Source organism: Hylaeus volcanicus, chromosome 8, assembly GCF_026283585.1.
Source record: "Hylaeus volcanicus isolate JK05 chromosome 8, UHH_iyHylVolc1.0_haploid, whole genome shotgun sequence".
NCBI classification, from domain to species: domain Eukaryota; kingdom Metazoa; phylum Arthropoda; class Insecta; order Hymenoptera; family Colletidae; genus Hylaeus; species Hylaeus volcanicus.
In genome coordinates, this window is record NC_071983.1 from 793,316 (window position 1) to 814,379 (window position 21,064).

A 21,064-nucleotide genomic window follows, 5' to 3' on the forward strand; every position below is an offset into this window, starting at 1 on the left:
ACACACACACACACACACACACACACACACACACACACACACACACATACACACACACATGTCAAGTAATTGTAACCATTTGTTGTTGGACCGTTCATATGTAAATTAGCAGACCGACTATACGATATACGCGACGCTTCGTCATCGCATCGTATTTTTCATTTAGAATAGTGCGTGTGGTTGTGATTGGTGTTGAAAGATTTGTCGGAAGACAGTAACGTTGACCTATAAACTTTTGATTTTGTATAGTTTATTAGAACGTCGAACCGATCGATTTCTTTGTTTATAATTCTTTGTGCGCCTCGAACGCTTTTGACGATCGAGAAAACGTAATACAGCCGGGAGGTTGCTCGGATTATATCGCGTAAACAGCGTTCATAGTACGCCAGGTTTATCTTGTTTACCAATTATTTGCGAGACACACGTTGGATAGTTTTGATTTAATCGAGCCTGTATTTCACACGTATAGTTTTGTAACAGTAATAGGTTAAAGAATATTCGTCAATCGACACGCAGGAACGAGTTTGGCCAAATTTGACCTGTGCGTTTGTGTTTCTAGCAACTAAACATTCGAAAATCTTTCCTGGCGTCGCGTCCGAAAGCGACTTGCAGAAATGGCGGACGTCCAAGGACCGGAAGTCGCCGTCCCTCAGCCAGATGGGGCCGGATTCCATCAAACACAAAGTAAGGTCTCAACCTACTTTCATTCCGTCGTCTATTCTCACTAAATTATAAAATAGAACATATGGTTAACGTCCTTTACATATTCTGATTTATAGCTGACAATTACCTATACAGTGCATTGTAATTTCTTTCATAAAAATGAATGTTAAGTGAAGAAAATTGATTTTTGTATATAAAGTTCTTTCCTTTATTACTCCTAAAATTACAAAGAATTATCAGCCCGGCTCTCTTATCTAAACTTTCCAACTTCCCGTTTTCAATCTAACTTTCCTGGTTGTTTTTCTGTTTCAGTTTTCCTTGCAGGACAACGGATCTGCAAAGTACTTCCAAGGCGCCCTGCACGCATCGAACATGGGAGAGAAGGTTGCCCAGGTAAGCTACCTACCCCCAGAAATCCTTCCAAGACGAAGTTTCTTAATAGGCAACTCGTCACACTGCTGGGAGTTGAAAACTATGAAGACGCGCGCAAGGTATCGGCTTATAGAAAACTTGTGCGAGAGCAAGTCACGGGATGCCGTGAATTTATATGCAAATTACGGGCTTGTCTTGCGAGCCGCGTTGTCACCTTGGAACTTTCGCGCAAGGACGAAACGTGATACTCTGTCGTATGGAGAGCCTAGCTTCTAATAAAGTCACGTTACCGAAGTCTTTTCCTTAACATGAGACTCTCAGGGTCGCCAGGAATTCTTTCACTTGCATCTCTTTCCTTTCCTCCCGAAAAAAGTGAAACAAATCACTGACAGAATATTTGAAAGAACTATGTCGGTAATCAAACAAATATTTTTAATCTATCGACAAATTTAATTAAAAAGTTTTTAGTTTTTTGGTGCGCTCTCTCTCTCTCTCTCTCTCTCTCTCTCAAAGCAAAATTTATCTATTCGTCACATCTTCACCTAAGTTTTAATTTTGATTTTCGTCAATGCATGGTTTAGGGCACACTAATTTCCAAGACACGAATTTCCTTCGCGAAGGTTATGAGTTCTGGTTACGCGACACTTTGAAGGAAAATGGATTTGGCTTTTAATAAAGTAGGGGAGGGAATCGATGGAGAGCTTCAGGAAATTGACGGGCGTTTCATTTTAGATCTTAAATATTAAAATACCTCCCGGGCGTGTTCTGTTTGACTGAAGAATTTCCTCGGGAGCCTTAAAGTTCCGTTGAGCGTGCACCCAATGTATAAAGATTTTGCTTGTGAATTATTCTTCATCCGTGACTTGTGATTATACGTGCTCCTGTATGTAACGTACTGTCCTATTCTACTGCTATCCCGTTTGGCCGACTCGTGGTAACTGTTCCGCTGGGAACCACGTATTTGTCTGATACATGCTGTCCCATTCTACTGAACGTGTGCAATGTCCCGCGTCATTGGATTTGTATAGACCAGTCCTCGGAGATTTAAGACATGCAATAATTAAAAGCAACCATTTCATTGCACTAATGGTTACGTTTAAACGGAAATTTAATATATGCATGTTATTTTGCAGATACGAATTTAAAGGAAAATATTTAAAAAACGCGAAAATGATTCATTAAGTAGGTACTTTTGGTAATGAAAAGAAATTGCTTCACTTATTTGTTATATCTTATTTTGCAACAGAAAAGATGAGCTCAGACTGAACTTGTTTCAATAGTCTCTTCATTGCTTCCAAAGAAAGATATAAATCATTTTCTATGCGTAAACAACCTGTATAGCTAGCCTAGAAAAGTAAGGATTTTATTTTGACACAGGCTGTACGTCTGATGTGCAGTGAACTGTTCCACTGATTTTATAGAAAATTCAACCTGTCGTTATTGATTGCTCCGAATATCGTTCGAAAAGAAATTTCGTATTTGGATGAAAAATATATATGATATTGATGGAGAAATGGACTACTTTTTAACGGAGATACAAATTTCGAACATCAAATAAAAGATACACAATTTCAAGTGGTTGAAAGCGAATTGAAATTTTAGTCTTGTGGATTATAATCGTAAATGGAAGCACATCCGAATAACCGTTCGATTGCATAAAGGTCGCCGCATACCAGGTTTATTCCGTGATTTAGTATTCGCATAATATTTTGTCCTGTTCTGCTTTGATGTAGGTCATGTCACATGTCTGATATATTCCGTGTTATTCCACTGAATTGAAAAGTGTAGATCGTCGCGAATATTTGTGAAATTACATTACACCCTTCCAATCTATGAGTCGTTGTTAATGGCAAATAGAGTATTTTCTTCGAAAAAAGCTGTTATTTTTTAAAAATTACGTAGACCTAAAAAAATTGAAAATAGGGCATAAATTGAAAAGATTTTCTGCCTATATCACAAAGAAAAATTCGAGTGTCTAAATTTAAAGAAATTCTCTTTGACAAGTATTTCATGCTTCCAATTTGTTGCCAAGAATAATTTTTACATTCCAATTAGTAACTTCATCATCCCAAATTAATATTGTTAGTTTCATTAACGATCCTATAGTTGAAGTACGGGGTTTATCGCGACACCCTATCGTGACACGGCCCTGACTGGCGCCAATCAGTCTGCGTCGCAGTCTTATGGGCGGGTATTCTCTCCGCAGCGTGGGATTTCCACAAATTGCGGCGGTTTTACGACTCTCTTACACGTTTGTTTTACAACGTTTCTTACACAATTCTCAGAATCGAATTAGCACAATTTACTTCGTGTTGAATGTTTACAAAAACATTTTCAAAAAAATACTGTTTATTCTTGTAGAACATCGATACTAGAGGTCGAACACGATCTAATGAGTAGCATGCTTGGAAAACCATAACTTAATTTTTTATTTCGAACGGTCCAGTAAGCCCATTTTATATTCTGGAAGCTACTAAAAATACCTTTTCAATTATGAATATTTTATATCTCTCGATTCACGACGAGAGCTGTCGTCAGAGAGTCGTTAACTGTCGCACAGTCGACGAACAAAGATTTCGAGTAAGTTCTCGTCGAAGATCAAGTGTCGGCCTGTACTTTGCACGCTCTTGTCATTGCTTTTCTCCTCGGTTGAAGATGGATGGAGAAGGCACTTGATCGGCCTCGCTTAGGACGGCTACCTTTAAACAATTTCCTTGTTTGAAATAGCTTCGATGCCTCGGCCAACACGCTTATCGACTTGTAGAGGGTCAAATGTCTCGAGCTTTTCAGTCTGGAGTGGGGAGAACAGGGCGTTTCTCGTCGAACACAGGCTATTTCGTGCATACAAACTTTTTAGGTGTAAGAACCACAGAAATAAACACTTGCACAAAAGAATACGAAGAAAAATTGAACGAAAACGAAACCTTATTATTTTAAAACTGTTTTATAGTAAATGTGTACATTTTAGATATCCATCTCCTACTATGAACGTAACCTTTGAAAGTCTCCAAGTAGAAAGACAAGCTATATTTTTTTGGTAATCGATATATGTATATGGCTGCAGTTAGGGCACTTTTAACGCTTTTCTCGAAGGGGGGATGAAAGTTAAGATGAACAAGTATGAGTGATATGAAACAGCGAGAAGCTCGAGGTACATTAAAAGCTCTTTAAAACTTCCACTATGTTGGCGTTAAATCCCTGTACAAGGTGATTCCAAATATCAGGACAAGCCTTAGAACCTCTGTAAAGCGCAAGGGAGTCAAATATGGCTCACATAGTATTTTCCATCGCAATCATGCAAATTTCCCCTAAGTAGTTTCGAAAATGTTCGCCTGCTTTTCTCAGACGGGAAGCAGAAGATTTCCACGCGGACAATAGAATATTTCCGCGGTTATTAAGAGAGCCCCAAGATCAAACCGCTTTGTTGCATGGTAACAATAGGCGTGTCTTTAATTCACCGTAATAGTTTCCGCGACATCGTCGCAACATTGTTTGATACGAGGCAGAAAAAACAGGCGCAGTATCGGTTATCGATATCGGTGGCTTTGGGTTCACCCGACGTAAATAGATTTAGAAACGATGATGAGCTTCGCCGATTGAATGTCGGGGCGAGGAAAAGCCCGTGTCAGCTTAAATGCAATTCGGATCGAGTTTCGTCCCCCTGCACAAAGGAAATGTCGATAGGTCGAACGATCTCTTTCTGTTTTGCATGCCAAACACGGAGCACGTTCACGGTTTTCATACGTTTATTCGCGAGTTTGGTAATATATCGACTATAAAAAAAAGAGCATCTGTACTCGAAATTTTCTGATTTTTATATCTTCAGTGAACTGGTAGGTTGAATCTTTGAGCTGAAGGAAATTTATGTAGAATTAAGAGAATAGGGCCCCTTGACCATTTTTATCGAAGATAAAACACGTTAAAAATATATTACTTCTTGATATTAATATTTTTATTACATCAAATAGATGAGATGGTAAAATTAATATTCCAGATGGGAAAGGTTTTTCCAATTCTTCTAATTTCTCAATGGACTGTGTAACGATAGAACTTGATGTGCTGAAAATAACGATACACAGTTTTGAGTGTTCCCGGTTAAAAGCTTGGACAATATTTAATGTTGAAATTCGAGAAGGCATTTACCGACTGTATTATTAGAACTCTTCGCAACAGCGATAATGTGGCACAATCGATAGGCCAGAGATGCATAATTGAAATGTTGCAAATCCAGTTTTAAATTCATGGAAACGAGACACGTTGAAATCATGTATTCTCAGATTCAATTTTCCGTTTGTTTTTATGGCTCCATATCGTAAAACATCCACCTAATAAGACAGATCGCCCTGCTCGTAAAGTAGAACGCTTCGTCGATAAATCCAGGGTTCCACATTGTCGCTGTCAGACTTACCGACAGAACTCACTGCATTATTGACAGTGGCTTACCAACGAAGTATTCCCCTGCTTTCTCTACTCGAGTATGTGCGTCAAGTATCTGACAGTTTATCGACAGAATTTATCACATTATTGACAGTGCCTTACCAACTGAGTTCACTTTCTCTACTTGAGCGTGTCAAAAATCTGTAATTTTATCAACTATGCTACTCTAGTGCAAATAGTTCTCACAATACATCAAATAAACACCTTCTGAAATTTTAAATATCTTTTAAACTATTGGAGCTTCCTCAAAACTCCATATCACTGTCTTCAGTATTTGAAGCACTATTGCTTTGTAAAGGCTCATTTAAATACCAGCGCACACCCTGGAGAAATCCCCTTGCGAGTAGGGTCAACACTCAATCTTGTAGAAGGCTGGAGAATACTGAAACTTGTCGAAATCGAGCTTGTGGGTCACGGTGACTGCAGGATAGCGGGAAAACAGATGCATCCAAAGGTACATGGAAGGAGGGGTTGGAAGAAAATCGAAGTGGAAAATATTGGGTACTCTGGGGCGAGTTAAGAGGCTTGGAATGAATAAGAGGGTGGGAAGTAGATTATCCATTCCCATTTTACATAAGTACTTGAGTCCGATTGCTATGAATCGAGTTTCTCGGCAAATTAGGTTGCGTCATGCATAGAACAGACCATGATTAATATTATTAATCTACCGACGAGTTAATATGAACAGATAGGAAGCTCTTAATTACTATGTTTTTCTTTGAAATGTTCTTTGAATTAATTTAGGAATAATGTTTTATTTCATTGCTACAAAATGTAAGTGAACGAGAATTTTTAGAAACAAGATAGTTGTTGTCTACTTTGTATCTCTTTTTAATAACTCATTAATAATATTTTTAATAACCCAATAACTACAAATTCCTATCTCATTCGATCCTGACTCCCAGGACCAGAGAAATTCACTGCATCATGCGAGCATTAAATTCCAATAGCGCCATACAAGAACGTCCTATATTTCGAATTAAAAAATTCTTACAACAGTTACCAGAAATATTGGCCAACGTACCTTCGACCCACCTACGCAATATTGACGATGCGAGTAGGAGTGTGAAATTAATTTTGTCCCTTTAAATTAATCGGCTATAACTGTAGTTCAGGTAAAAATATTTGTTCCTTCATACATAAGCTGTAAATTTGCATTAGAAAGGCACAGAATTATTTTATCCAATATCAACATCAGACACTCAATATCTACAATCAAGAGATTCGCAAATACCAATGCTCTTTTCGAACCTAGAGAAGCTTAAGTTCCCCTGTAACAATGGGCATTGAGCACGGTACAATGCACCCTAAACCATATACCGTACACCAATTCGCCTACAATGGACCACCCGTATCGTGCCACGACAAGAAAAAAAAGAAAGCAGCACAAAGCAGCTATCAGTCGAAAAGACAAACCGGGGCGCCGTGGAGGAACATGATGGCAACTGAGGGTGGAGAGAGATAAAGGTAGAGCCTCGTCACCCTAAAAACAGACTATCCGCGACGAGCGCGAGAGACGGACACCAGACCGCAACGGCGGAAGGAGCAAGAATGTCAGGGGGTTGCAAAGGGAGGATGGCGGCGCAGAAAGGGGTGGGTGGCAAAGGCTCGCCGACAGAAGGCGCTACCGTCAGTGTCGCAGTATCCCCCGTCCTGCCCGGCAGGTTGCACCGTCGCCACTCCGTCCACATCGTCCCCAAAGAAACACGCAGCACATGTAAACGGTGAATAAGACTGTCAAAGGCTCAGACGCGATACGAACGCGACGCGTAACACAGGAGAATCGAGTAGAGAAACGGTCGTGCGATTTATCGAACGTGGATAACGATCGCCACGAGGGGAGGGTCGAGCGAAATGAGGAAACGCAAGCACACAGAGGATCGTTTCTTCGGTGATCGTGGATCGATTAGGAAACGTTCGGACCTTCGGTTCGTCTAGAACGAGGAAAGTGTCCGTTCTCGATTCAGACCACGTCCATTCATCGTTGGGTTGGGATAGGTCGCGCGAGGGAGACGGGATCCTCGATCGATCGGTGCCTCGATCGGGGAAGGAGACAAAGGGGATGAAAAACCGTGACAAAGGGAGAGGACACGAGCCAATGACCACGATAAAGGCTGGTGTGCTAACGTGGTGATCGTGACGTGGATGTGCATCGTGGTAGTGTGCAGCCCTTTAAAAAGTCACCCCTTTGATCGCGTCGGGGTGAGAGCAGCATCCTTGAACGCCACGTGTTCGTCGAGAATTCTTGACTCGAGAGACGGAATCATTGGGAGAAGGTGAACTCGGCTAATCGTACACGGTGATCGATTAATTGATATATTTCTGAGTTGGGAGGGTTGATAGCAAAGGATTTCGAATGCTCGGGGTCGTACGCGGTTACTCTCGTACCCCCACGTGCTCTGAACGTTCGCGTCGCGTGGTTCGAGTGCGTAGCTACGCAGAGTCTGGGATCCGTATCGATAAAACGGTCACTCGTTCTTTCTTGGAGAAGTTTGCTCGATTAGGCGACACCCTCGCCTGTGGGGGCAGTCCAAATGGGGCGAGGCAGAACTATGTACCAGATTGGTATAGCTTCTATGGCTGACATTAGGAATCGATAACCGCGCGTAAAGTTGTCAGGAGGTATCGTCTTTCTTCGTCATTGTTCTCCCAGGTGCCTTAATTAACACGTTGGCTGCAGTCGGATCAAGTGATAGTGGGATTCGTGAGATCCCTTTTGCTGAAATTACTGATTTAGAATTCGAGTGCTAGTAGGTTGCGCAACGTCCACTTTTGGGGACACTTTTGACACAAGCCTGGTCGATCAGCGATCCTATTTGAAGGGAAGAGTCGAAGTTACACAATTCGGAGTTCCTTGGTCCACTTTCCAATGACATACCGAGTAATGATCTCCATTAGGAGCCAATAACACGAATTCAAAATCGTAATCTCCATTAAATTCCGTTTCTAAATTTCCGCTAATTCTCAATTGTAATTCTAAATTCTAAAGTGTTGTTTTTCATTCAAAATGAACTTTGCCACACTCTGGTCCTCCTATCCTCTTTCAATCATCGAGCGATCCTGTTCGAAGACGCAGAGATTGTAATTAGCTTGTGAATCGGGCTGGAAACGGCCGTGTGGGCGGAACACGGAAATGTAGGACATCTAGACCGACCGTTTCCGGTGATTTTGTTCTAATGAAGGGGCTAAGTAGGCTGCCAGGGCTATTCCGTAGGAAACGAAGCGCATAATGCACCGGGGACACGCGGCCCGCCGTGCCAAATGCGTCTCGTTGAGAGGGACCACTTTCCTTTCGTCGACAAAATCAATGGCCTCCATCCCGTCCGCGGGCCACCTGCCAAAATATATATCCTGACCCAGAAGACACCTTGGTAACCGGAGCCAGATCCAGGAGGGTGGGCGGTGGAAAATATTTCTACGTTTACTTGGTGCTCAGATCACCGCAATCCGCGCGCGGCGAACAGTTTACGCGGAACCCCTTGCACAAGGAAGTGGAGCTGGCTTGGCTTTTCACGAGACGTGGTATCGAAATCGACAGTAGCTGGACGATAGTGCAGTCGCGAATCTCGGCAGAGGAACGATTCCCACGGTTGGGAACTCGATGGTGGAAACTCATTTTTCGAATAATTTTAGAGGAACTTTAATCATTGGAAAAATATTGCAAGAAATGTTCTTAACACATTCGCGATCGGCAGATTTTTTGCGTTTCTTGCAATTCATGTATGTATAATATATTTTACGTGTTTAGACAGCTTCAAAGTTGGAATTATCAATTCTACGCACTTTAAATAAACGAACGAACGAACGGGTGGTTTTTCTGCCATCTGTTGAATGAACGTAAAACTAATACCGCGTGTAGATAAAACATGGAATATAAGTTACGGTATATGACAGCATAATGATAATATCAACTCGATAGTTTGAGTAATTTATTCAAAATATTGCATAGGGCGTAAAATATTTGTATCGTTCATTTACCAGTTTGTCATAATAACTCATCCATATTAAAGTAAATTAAACTTGGTAATTCTGGCGTTAAAGATGACTAAACATGTAAAATATATTATTCGTGTATGGATAATCATACAAATTACCTCTCTTTGTGGTACAAATTTCTCTTTGATACGCTCGCAAATGGATAGCGTAAATAATTACGTATAAAATTGCACGAGATTATCGCGAATTTACCAAAAATCGATAGCGCGTTGTTTTCCGCGCAGAAACGACCGGATCGAAGTTGTCTATACCTGCTTGAAAAATTCATTTCTCGGATCTCCTTTGAAGCTAATCTACTTTCCATCGATTTCGTCGTTAATGCTTTTTTAATCTACCACTTCTACCGCTTGCTTGAAATTAATTTGTGTTTCATTCGAAGCTTTGAGTGATTTAATGACGTCGTATCGATTCGACGAGATACCAGAAATAAATAGAACCGTCCCCCCGATTGATTTTTCATTAGTAGTTTTCCTTAGTCAATTTGCAAACACTTGACGTTAATTTAGTACTCTTTAATTATTTCTACTCGCTATTTAAATAACTGGAAACCAGTTGTTGCGATCGTTGACCTCAGGCCTCAATTTTTCATTTCAATTAAACAAATATTTCACGTGTGTTTAAAATTTACCGGGCCTTTAATAGTTGCAAGGTATATGGATTTATTGATAATATAAAGTGGAATTTATCGATTTGTTATTTCTAATGTAAAACCATTCCATTCAGTGAACAATAAATTTTTTGTTGTTATTTCTTCATCAGTTCTTCGCGACTGCACAAGAGAATTAGAGACAAGTGGGGCACTCATCCCTTAAGCACTCGATGCTTCGTCGATTCATTCCATAAAAATTCTCAATCGATTGGAAATTAGAGGAGCGAAGCCTTTGTATCAGATGGTGATTAATTTTCCAGCGATAGCGCGAGAATCGATTTCGCCAATCAATTGCTCGGTCGAAAGTTTCCAAAGAACACTGGAACAAGCAGACCAATCAATCGATTTTCCACGAGGGACTCTTCTCCGCCAGTTCGAAACTTTGAAAATTCTTTCAAATTGTAGCCCACTTCCTCCCTTTGTCAAACAAATTGCTAACGCGTAAATAATTCACAACTTTTGTATTTTAACAACACTCCTTTAATTAAGGGACAATTATTTACACGCGGAGCTGAGTCAATTTTGACCCTTACAATTGCATATCAGAATTTGAATGAATTCGGTTCTATTTTACTCATAAAACTTGCCTACCTAGGCCTTTTTCTCTTCTTTATTCAGTTCAACGATAACAGACCATATATTTCCGACAAACAATTTATTCAGCCACAATCTTTCGCATAATTTCTCCTTACTCAGGAGAGCCTTACCCCTTCAGCCTGTTCTTTATTCAAACTTCCATACACCTTTCATGCATTAATCACTAACTACCTCCACTACTTTTTTAAAGGAGAATTACCAAACAATATAGTTTAAAATATCAAGATAAAATTCCAAAAATCAAGTTTACTCTACGTACCATAAATACGAAATTTCACCACGGGTCAAGAATGACCCAGCTCCGACTTGCGTTCTAGCCTCGACTCTTTCGACCCCTAACGTTCAAACAGTGACTTTCTCGACCTCGTTAAACCATAAGTTTCTCTATGCAGTCGCTTCGACTGCTTAGGAAAACACTGGGAAACTATTTGTTGGTTTCCACGGGGCAACCGACGAAGGTCATAGCCACAAAGTGATCAATGACTGACGCCCTTGCGTGGCAGCCGTAGCCACTGACTATACCTCGATCGCAATTGCTGCACGTAAAGCCGCCACCCTCTCCTTGTTCGCTCGCACTACATTATTTCTCAGCTTGAGTCCCACTTTTATGTGTGTGACGAACAGGTCGCGCAGAATCGAGCGGATCGGAAGCGGTACGCGTGCAGTGGCGCGCGAGTTCTCGCCGCCGAAACGCAACGACGCGCTCGTGTACTACGCCCGGCGTCGCTCGCCGAAGTATTCGCATCGAAAAGTTAATTGCAATTGCAGTTGTACACTCTTAAGGCCAGTTATTAATTATAGAGGAATGGAGAAAAAATTAGGTTTGATTAAATTCGCTGTTAGAGAGGATAGAGAAGTTTATGCAACTTTTTTCATGTAGAATTTAAATCTTCGAAGACATATATGAAATGTTTCTGAATTATTTTGTAAATATTAAATATTAATCAAAAAATCCAATTCTTCCCGTATGCCAACAGTACATACACCTTCATACAAACTGACTGTTACAGAACCGAGGTTAATTATACCTTCCACTACGGAAGAGTATTCACTACACGATCTCATTTTCTAAAAAAGAAGAATGCAAAACACTTGACAAGTTTCCTAATTTCGTAAATCGACTTTGCCACTTTTCGATGCGAATACCCCACTGCGCGTCGTCACGGGAAATTCGATAGGCGTTGGTAGCACGACGAAGCGTCGTTCATTGGCCAGTTCGATCGCACGACCGAGGTTTTCATGCGTGCATGCAGTACAGGGTCGAACCTCGTGGCGTTCCCTCGGTGAAAGCGGAACTAGGGAACGATCCGATCCCGATTCCTCCACGAATGAAGGGCTGCGGAGTGTTGAGAACGTTCTCTTCGGGCGGGAGGTTTCCGTGTAACGTTGACGGCGCAAACTGTTGAGTGGCACGCTTCGAAGGGCGTAAGTACCGTAACCGCCAACGGCTAGTCAGCCCCGACGACGTGGCTCGATATCGACAGTGTTTCGCCTTGACAATAAACCGTGCAATAAATCCCGGGTGTTCCTCCAAGCGCGGACTGTTCTACACGATCACTGCTCAACCTGACAATAATTCAAAGGAAAACTTCGCAGCGACTCCAATTACACGTGACAGGGGTCCGTGGAAATTTGTTCTCGTCCTGAAAGACTGCCGCGGGGATACCATGCAAAAACTGTGATATCCACAGGAGCGAGTAGCTTCTGAGTGGAAGCACCAAGCTGTCAATTAATATAGACACCTTTTTCAATGGAGAGGAAACGGAATTGATCACTCGAGCCACTCGTTTGAAACGGCTCAGTGGAAGTCAAACTGAAGTTCCAAGATATCGAAGAGGTTGAGTTGCAATAGTAACCAAACAGTTCAAACAAATTAGTTATTCTAAAAATGCTTACTAGCAAATCATAAGAGTTTTAAAGCAAACAACGAGTGATCCCGAAGACACCAGGAAAGAAGCCATTAATTAATACCTAAACAGTCCAAATTAATCCTAAGGCAAATATTCGGGAAACATTCGTGACAACTAAACGATTCATTGAAAGTTCCAGAGATTTTGAAGTACTCAAATAACTACGCTTTAGAGAAGTACCTAAAAGTCCCTGTAGGAGCTAAGTATAAATGTCCTCGCATTAATACCTAAACAGACCAAGCGAAACCGTTGAAAGTGACAGCACAACTATTCCGCCAATTCCGTGGCCCACTGCACCTCTGAGAAGAGGAGAATTTAAGGTCTAATTTGCATGAAAACCGCCTGAATGCCCTAAATGAGCGATGACGACGAAAGGGTGACCGATAGCGATCAGGAGTGGTCCCACAAAGATTGCTGGGAAGACGAAAGCGAGAGGGATACCGAGGGTGAAGCAGCTGACTCTTGTGAACTGGCGCCCCATAGTGCGATGAGCGTGGGGGCTGGCAGGGTTGACTCCCCCAGCCCCCAGGACATCAGACTCCTCCACGATCTCGTCGAGGACCTCGCCAAGGAGCAGGACGAAAAGGCTAAGCCGCGCAATGATCAGGTGAGCCATACCATCGAGAATTTATTTCCGAATCCGTTTGGTATGTCAGCAATTTATGAATGACCAGGAGAAATCAGGAGATTTAATGCTTTCCTTGCTCGTTTAGCTTTTTTAAATAGGTAATTGTATCGTTGCAATTGATTCCCTTAAAAATTATTTCTGTAATGAATTCAAATGTATGAGTGAAGGTATACGTGAAAAGGACTAGTGGATTCTAGTGTTAAACGAATTTATTCTTTGGTAAGATTGAAATTGAAGATATCATTTCAGTAAGCTATACTAAGACGCAGATGCAAATTTTCACACGTTCATTAAACAACGTGCAAGGCTGCAGGCGTTGAAGCGTAAGTTTGCTGTTGGTAATTCCTACGAATTCGTCGAAACTTTGGGTTGCAACGGCCTGGTTCGTTGAAAGTGTTCGCGCACCACGAAGAAACCGCGTTAATTCTGCGCCAAATTTATCACTGAATGTGTTCGTTATGAAAGAGCCGCAGGAAGGAGTCCGCGAGAGAGTTGCTTCATCTTGCACTTCGGAAGTGCATTCGTTGCGGTACGTGGTGTTGCGAACACGAGATCTTTCGTCGGTGCATCGACTCGTGCAAGCACTTCACCGTGTTACGTGTAGAACAGAAAGTTTACGACGCGTGTGTGTGAAGTGGGAGGTGCAAGACACTCTGAAACGTTCGCATTTAACAGCTAGAACTTGAATTACTGCTTCGCGTTGGTCATTAATTAACTGTGTTTGCATTTAATTCATCGACGAATCAAATTTGTAATTGAAAATGCAAATTTCAATTGTAATAACTTCATTACAATTAATTGCAAGTAATTAACAGGGATTTTAAAATAAACGAGTGTACTCTAAAAAAATACCTAAAACTTCGAAGAAGTAAACAGTCCAAGTTGATCCTAAGCAAATGTTCTGAATAACTATGTGTATACATATACAGCTATACATTGAATGAACTTCAATCGATGTGTTATGAATTCTTCAAAAATTATTCAACTTTGTCATCAAGGTTCATGCATAGTTCTTGGTTAGTTTTGAACTAGGACGTTATGTTGTCCATCATTTTGACGTTATTCTTGCCTGACGATTTTAATTTATAATAATTTTGTATAGAATATACGAGCCCCGAATCAGTGATCGAAATATATATATATATATTACTCTAATTACCCAGACTTACGTCTTTAATTTGATTTGTTATGGATACTAAACCTTGCATGGTTTTTAAGATTAACATTCCTAGCGATTGAAATCATTACCGCTATAAAGAATTTTTAAGAGAATTCGTTGAATACTCAAAGTAGGTTAGAAAACATCAAGAGAAAAATCGTTGAATGTCCTCTCATTAGCCTGAAGCGAAATCTTCTGGTACTTATGGATGCCGGTGGGTCAAGTACTTTAGGCGTGTTTCCAGTATCGTTTCAAATGATGCTCATCGCGAAAGAACGAAAAATAACGTCTTCTCGGTTCTTGCGACCCCGACCTCGGTTAGCATTTATCGATGTCTCTATACTCTCTATACCCAGGGTCTCTCAAACTGGAGCTCTCATGGAAAAAAAGAATGTTATGTCGCGCAATAAGAGAACTGCTTCGAGCAATGCTTTATTTTAGTCCTCTAAACTAGAACACTGAAATATAGAGTCTTTTCTTTAAAAGTTATTCAACACATTGAACAAATATCAATGTTCATATCTTTTAAAGGGGAAATAGGCAAAATAACATTATGGTCCAACCAACACGTCCAGTAAATTATTATTATATAATTGTGGATACAGCTGCTGCTAAGTTCTGATTCTGTCACAATGTAAATTCCACGCGGTTGGAGCGACACTGGTAGATTTTCGTAATTAAATTTCATTGTCTCTGTGGGTCATCTTTTGGAGTCGACGAGCAACTCGCCGAGAGCGGATAACATTTCTACTTCTAAACGTCCAGTCGTGAACACGTTGAATCTAATAATTATCCAAGTGTCTCGCAAATGCTATGATATGCAAGCCAATATCAGAGAATTTGCCGAGTAAACAAAAGTCAGTAATGTCGATAGCCTCTAAAGCATATAATTACCATTATTCACGTCTGCTTTTGATATTTCCAAAGGCTCTTTGATCGAAAACGTTCGATATCGTAGTAAATACTGTAACGGCTATCAACGCAATTAACTGTTATTAATTAGATGACAGAGCATTACGTTGCCGTAATTCATTTTGTCGCGCAAATTGCTAAAGACAAATTTCCATAGCAGCGTTTTGAACAAATTTCCATTAGAATCAATGAAAAATCGTAGATCAATTTTAATAGACACACCAGAAGATTTTTCCACATTTAATTCTCGCAAATATTCTGGAAAGTATCCCAACGGAAGTGCACGTAACATTTGAATGTAAACGGGGCATGAAATTTGTTCAAACATCTTCCCTCCACCATGTTATGCGATATTGCGCGAGCAGTATTGCTCGACGAATCGAAGCAACTCAACCAGCAGATGGGAAATCAAATAGCATCTGGTCCGTCGAGTTTCTGCGAAGATGATTGCGTTATGACTTTTAGCGGGTTAACGAGCGGAAGTTTGAGGGAATTGAATCGCAATTTTGACTCGCGCTATTGGACAAGAAATGAAAACCTGATGAGAAGGATAAAATTGTATCGACAAGTTTTAATCGTTTCGCAAAAGTTATTCGTAATATTTTTAAGACTCTCATTTCAATCGAGGAAGTGTCCGCAAAACATTGTAAAGTAAATTATAACATTTAGACATGGAAGGTATCGATAGGTGTAGGAATTTTTCTTTGTTATCGATATCAATCGTTGCTTGCAAGCGAGAATGATCGCTTTGTTTAACTTATTTTCTGTTCGTTGGACGATATAGAGATAACAGCTTGAAGCTGAGAAAGAAATCGACGGGAATGGCGAACCGTTGGGTGTAATTCTGGACTCACTTTTCTCTCCACTTTTTTCCGGCTGAATGTTTTATTGACGCGAACGATACTTTGAAATATCCATCGCATTGCAATCCCTTTAATGGCCGCGATGTGCCATGCAATACCTGCTATTTCGCAATCTCCTTTTCTATTCTCACCGTTTCTCTCATTCCGACTCTTGACAAACGATCCGTTCTGCGACACTCGGGCAGCTTTACATCGGATCAACTTATTTCCTTCGCTGTATGCCTCTTATCGCCGGGAAAGCCTCTCCGCGAAACGAGGATAAATGCTTGTTCGTCGGTTGTTTCGTGTCACTCTTGTTTTGTTTTCCCATTTCGCCAGCTTCCGAACATTGATTTCGTTGTGGATGCGAAAATATCTTGTAGGATATTTTCCAAGATACACAAAATCGATAGAGTTTATTCTGTAATCCTTGTTTCTCTCGTGTTCAAGTTTTTTAATCGATGCAAAAGCAATGCATTCTAATAACCCCTTCAGACCTGACTTTCCTTTAATGAGAAAGAAAATTATTTTCCGATCGATACATTCCAAGTATGTTCATATTCATAAATATGTTAATTCTCATAGCAGAATTCATTTTGCTTTTACGTGTGCGTGTCATTACAAAGAGCAACTCGAATCGATTTTACAAAGTAAATGCGTTTATCTCTTTTCTGACATCAAATTTCGTTTAAAACGTTTCTACGAAAAACAAATATTTCCTTCTTTCTAGTATTTTCTTCTGGAAATATTTCAAGATTCGATGAATGAAAAGCACCAATCCATCGTACGCTGTTCCACAACTTGTCCAACTTTCCGACAAACGATCTGTGTCCTGGATGCAACGTCGCTTTCACGTGCCAATATCCTCTTCCACGGTTTCCGTTTCTTATCGAACAGACAACCTGACCCTCTGATGTTCGAGTTTTATTTACGCGCCAGAGTGATCTCATTACTCTTCTGTTTTGCCTATAGTCCTGGATTGTTGGCGACGTGTACTCTTTGTTTTTTTCAACGCACGATAAAATTGCACCGGAAATCATGTCCATTACTTCTAACCTCTTCGTGCTATGGCATTATTTTCGATATTCGTCAGTTTCAGACGCTTTGTATTGTTATTAGAATGTCACCTATACGTTTTCCAGAGATTCTTAGTTGCGATAGTTGCGATTAAACAATTCAAAATTAATTTTTAGATGATGTATCCATCATATCACATTTATCGCAATATTCAACAGTAACGTGTCAGTTTTTTAAGGAACTGCCCTATCGACCCAGAGGGGCAATCCACTTCCCTCGTTAATTATTCGTGAAATGAGTGCGAATTTAAGTGAAATGGGACACGCGAGAATTTGAAGAACGCTCGGAGCAGTGTTGCAGGGTAACATATATTTCTGTCAACATCCGCGGCAACGCAAACTCTTAGATCCTCGCTAGTCCTCTAGAAGAATCTGGGTCAGATTGTGCCTAAGCGTGCCGAGAAGAAAACAGCTTCTTGCGAAAAGTTCGGAAAGAAAATCAGCCGAAGAAAGAAACGACGAAAGTCGAAAGTTTTTCGAAGTACAAAGCGTCGCGGGGTGAGGTGGGCTGTCGGTGGGAAGCTTCAACCTTCGAGAAGCAGTCAAGTGTGCTCGGTAGAAATTGAAAACTCTCCGAGAAGTGTGTTACAGAGGAACATTTGTACTCGTCGGACGAAAACCACAGAAATGTCAAGTCCTCTGAAAATGAATCTAGGCCAGACAGTTTCGGGGGAGAAAAAGGGACGAAGAAAGGACGACGTCGCGGTCTGCGCGTTATGGAGGACCTTAATTACTCTTGGTGAAAAGTATTACTTTTTTTAATATTCTTCGCACGACCCCCTCCCCGAGCTGGGTCATTTCATTTTCTTACTCTGTTTTTCGTAACTCCGAGTCCGAAATCTTGTTCTCGCTTTACTCACATTTAGATGAATTTAATTTCCTCCCTTAAACTGTTCGCACGAGTTAGTTTACGTCTGAACACATTTCGGACCATATGTTCATATAACAGTTTTTTCTTACTTTTACGTGTAGAACACGCTGGCAAAGATTTAGCTGGAAAAATCTGGGACACCCTGTGGAATAAGCAATACATTCTTCAATAATATGTGTTTTAACCACATATCCAATAGAATTAATTCCACCCTTTCCAAACTATTTCTTCATCCAGCTTCCAGTCTAAAAGGAACCATAACGAACCACCTCGATAAACAATAAAATCTCCGAGCGAGCGCTTCTTTCGCGGGGAATTAATTGCTCGGTAAGCGGCGGAAATCTCGAGGAACGAATCTTGGTGCGAGAAGGAAACGGTGACGATCGAAAAAAAATAAGGTCCACCCTAGTGCACATTGTGCAGTCGAATGGCAGAGCGTCGGGTGGTTCCGGTCGCGCAGAATCTCCGCTCGGGCGCACAGGCGCACACGCGGCGCTACGCTCGCGGCACGGCCGCGAATCAATAAACGTAAGTACAGGTGGGTCGTCGTCGGTAGCTCAGCGTCGGTGGCGGGACGTCGCGTATCAGAAAAGCGACGCTTAGGACACGGCTGCCCTCCGGGACGTGCACGCTGCGCCAGGACAGAGGAAAAACGTTTGTGTGCGTCGTTCGATCGAACCTATCCAGATTCCAATCGGCCCGTGACGACGGGCCTGGAAGGGACGAGGGAATGTCGCCCTCCGAGAAAGTCCAGACGACCTGGAGCCGCGGAAGCGGTCGTAGCGCGTCCTCCGACCTCCCTTAACCCGGTTCTCGTTCGGTGGTGCGAATGGAATCGCTCGTCCCCAACGCAACATGAGCTACTCTGCGTGCAGCTGCCCCCGAGATTATCTCGACGTCCGGTGAGCCACGTTCATCGACACGGTGCGTCGCTGGAGGTTCTCTCGTTTACATCCTTTGAGGCTGCGGGACTCTTTGATCGGCGATCGACGTCGCTCCAGCTCGACGTCTCGTTTGTTTATCGCTTCGACACGCGACATGGACTCGCTGGGGATCGCTCCCGCGTCGTCCGTCCCGTCAGTCGGTTCGCAGAGCAGCGCGTGAGATTAGCATCGGCGCGGGCTCACTGCCGTCATCTTGTGCGATCGGTCCATCCACCGTGGAGGATCGAGAGGTGGATCAGTGAAAAAAAGATGAGAGTGACACGAGGTCGCGGCGAGCACGTCGAACCGGAAGATTCCGCGAAGCACGGGAGCGATGCTCGTTCCCGGAGTGTTGTGATCGATTGATTCGCTGGTTTCTTGTCACGGACTCGACTGTGACCCGGTGAACCCGTATAAACGTTTCGCTGTGACTGATGAGAAGAGGAGGCTTTTAGAGAAGAAGGTAGATCGATCGTCGGCTCCGTGGAATTTGCGTTAGCCTTGGACTCGCGCATGGAGCGTCCTCGCCGTGGGAAGAAGGCCACAGGTTAGAGCGGTATAGTCAACACGGTTTAGCGGGGGAGGATGATGTAGCTACAGGAGATCGGGACATTAACGGATAGATCAACGATGGAGTGTCGCGTGTCCGTGGAGGATTCGTCAGTATTAACTTGTGCCAAATCCATCGAACGCTTCCCACGAAGCGGAGCCGCGTTTCGTGCGTCGCGTCGACAAATAGTTTGCTCGAGAACGTTTTGAATCGTTCGATCGTCGATCGAGCGGCTCGCGTTCACCGAGCTAGAGGACAGCTATCCGTGAGCCGGAGACGGAGAAAGGGTGGAAGGAGGTTGGAAGGAGGCCGAGGAAGAAAAGCAGAAAGAACACGGAGACCCTTTGTTTTCCCATACTTCCTTTTTTTTTTTTTGGAATATCGTGCTTGCGCATTGCGCAATACTTCCGTGAAAGGCGAGAGGAAGCCGAACCCTGTGTAGAGTGGGGAGGAGAAACTGAGATAAAAGTGAGAGGCACGGAGATAAAGAGAGGCACAAAAAATACAAGAAAAAACGTGATCGAGACTGACACTTGAGAAAGTCATTTTTTCCCAACTGAGACTGTCGTCGTGTTCCATCCATTTCGTATTACTAATTATTACTTATTGATTATCGAGGAGCGGGAAATTAAGCGTTAAGTTTAAGTCAACGACCCTTTTACATTTTATACCGATGTTTTAAGAGAAGGACGATAGACTCGTCGACCTGTTCAACGATCAAGCGAAGACGACGATGCCAGGAACAGACACGATTTTTATGCGACTTAACCTTTAAGGATCGAACGGATTATCGTCAGCAGTCGAATCTCCATAGAGACAACGCGTGAACGCGCACAAAACTTACACAAATCTAAGAATCATCGGCGTCCAATGACCGCGTAGCCGGATCAACGCAACTACATAGATTAAACGAACTAGAGAGATCGCACCGATCGAAACATCAGCGCAAGGCTCGCGACATACCCAACTGTCTTTCAAAAACGTCGAAGTATTAGCCTAGAAACACTTTTTGTATTTACTCGTAGCTGGAGGACCCGTGACCCAGTATACGATAAACGAACCACGAGAACTCGTCGATTCTCTCGAAAATTCTGCTGACGAATCCATCTCCTCCAGGAGGAGAGGATCCCGGTGTGAAATAGGTCGTCGAACACTCCGTCAAAATTCAGCTGTTCAAGGAAAAACTGTCCAAGTCCCAGCCTCCGGGATTATCCTCGAGGGACGAGCAGATAGCACTGAGATCGGTGAAAGGTCAATTGAAGACGGCTGGCAGGCCGAGCAATCGTCTGCCGCCTCCTGTGGTGATAAGGAGGAAGCAGATCCCGTTGCAGTCGGCGTCAGCCAAACAGCAGGATTCGAGTGTCGCGGAGTCGAGCGTCTCCGACGAGGGTGCTCGATCCGTCAAAGAATCGAACGTCAACGTCGACGGCAGGACTTCCAGCGAGTGGTCCCCGCAGTCGGCGAAGCGCCAGGAGAAGC

The 21,064-nt window shown here is 42.3% G+C and overlaps 1 protein-coding gene across 6 annotated transcripts in view; it reads left to right on the plus strand.

Moving 5' to 3' along the window:
* LOC128881420 (potassium voltage-gated channel subfamily H member 2) overlaps positions 1 to 21,064 on the plus strand; it is a 119,622-nt gene that overhangs the window by 61,628 nt on the left and 36,930 nt on the right. For all 6 annotated transcript variants that reach the window (XM_054132438.1, XM_054132439.1, XM_054132440.1 and 3 more), the window contains 2 exons: positions 560 to 684; positions 976 to 1,056. In XM_054132438.1, the coding sequence (XP_053988413.1) occupies positions 560 to 684; positions 976 to 1,056 (206 nt within the window). The remainder of the gene's footprint in view (positions 1 to 559; positions 685 to 975; positions 1,057 to 21,064) is intronic.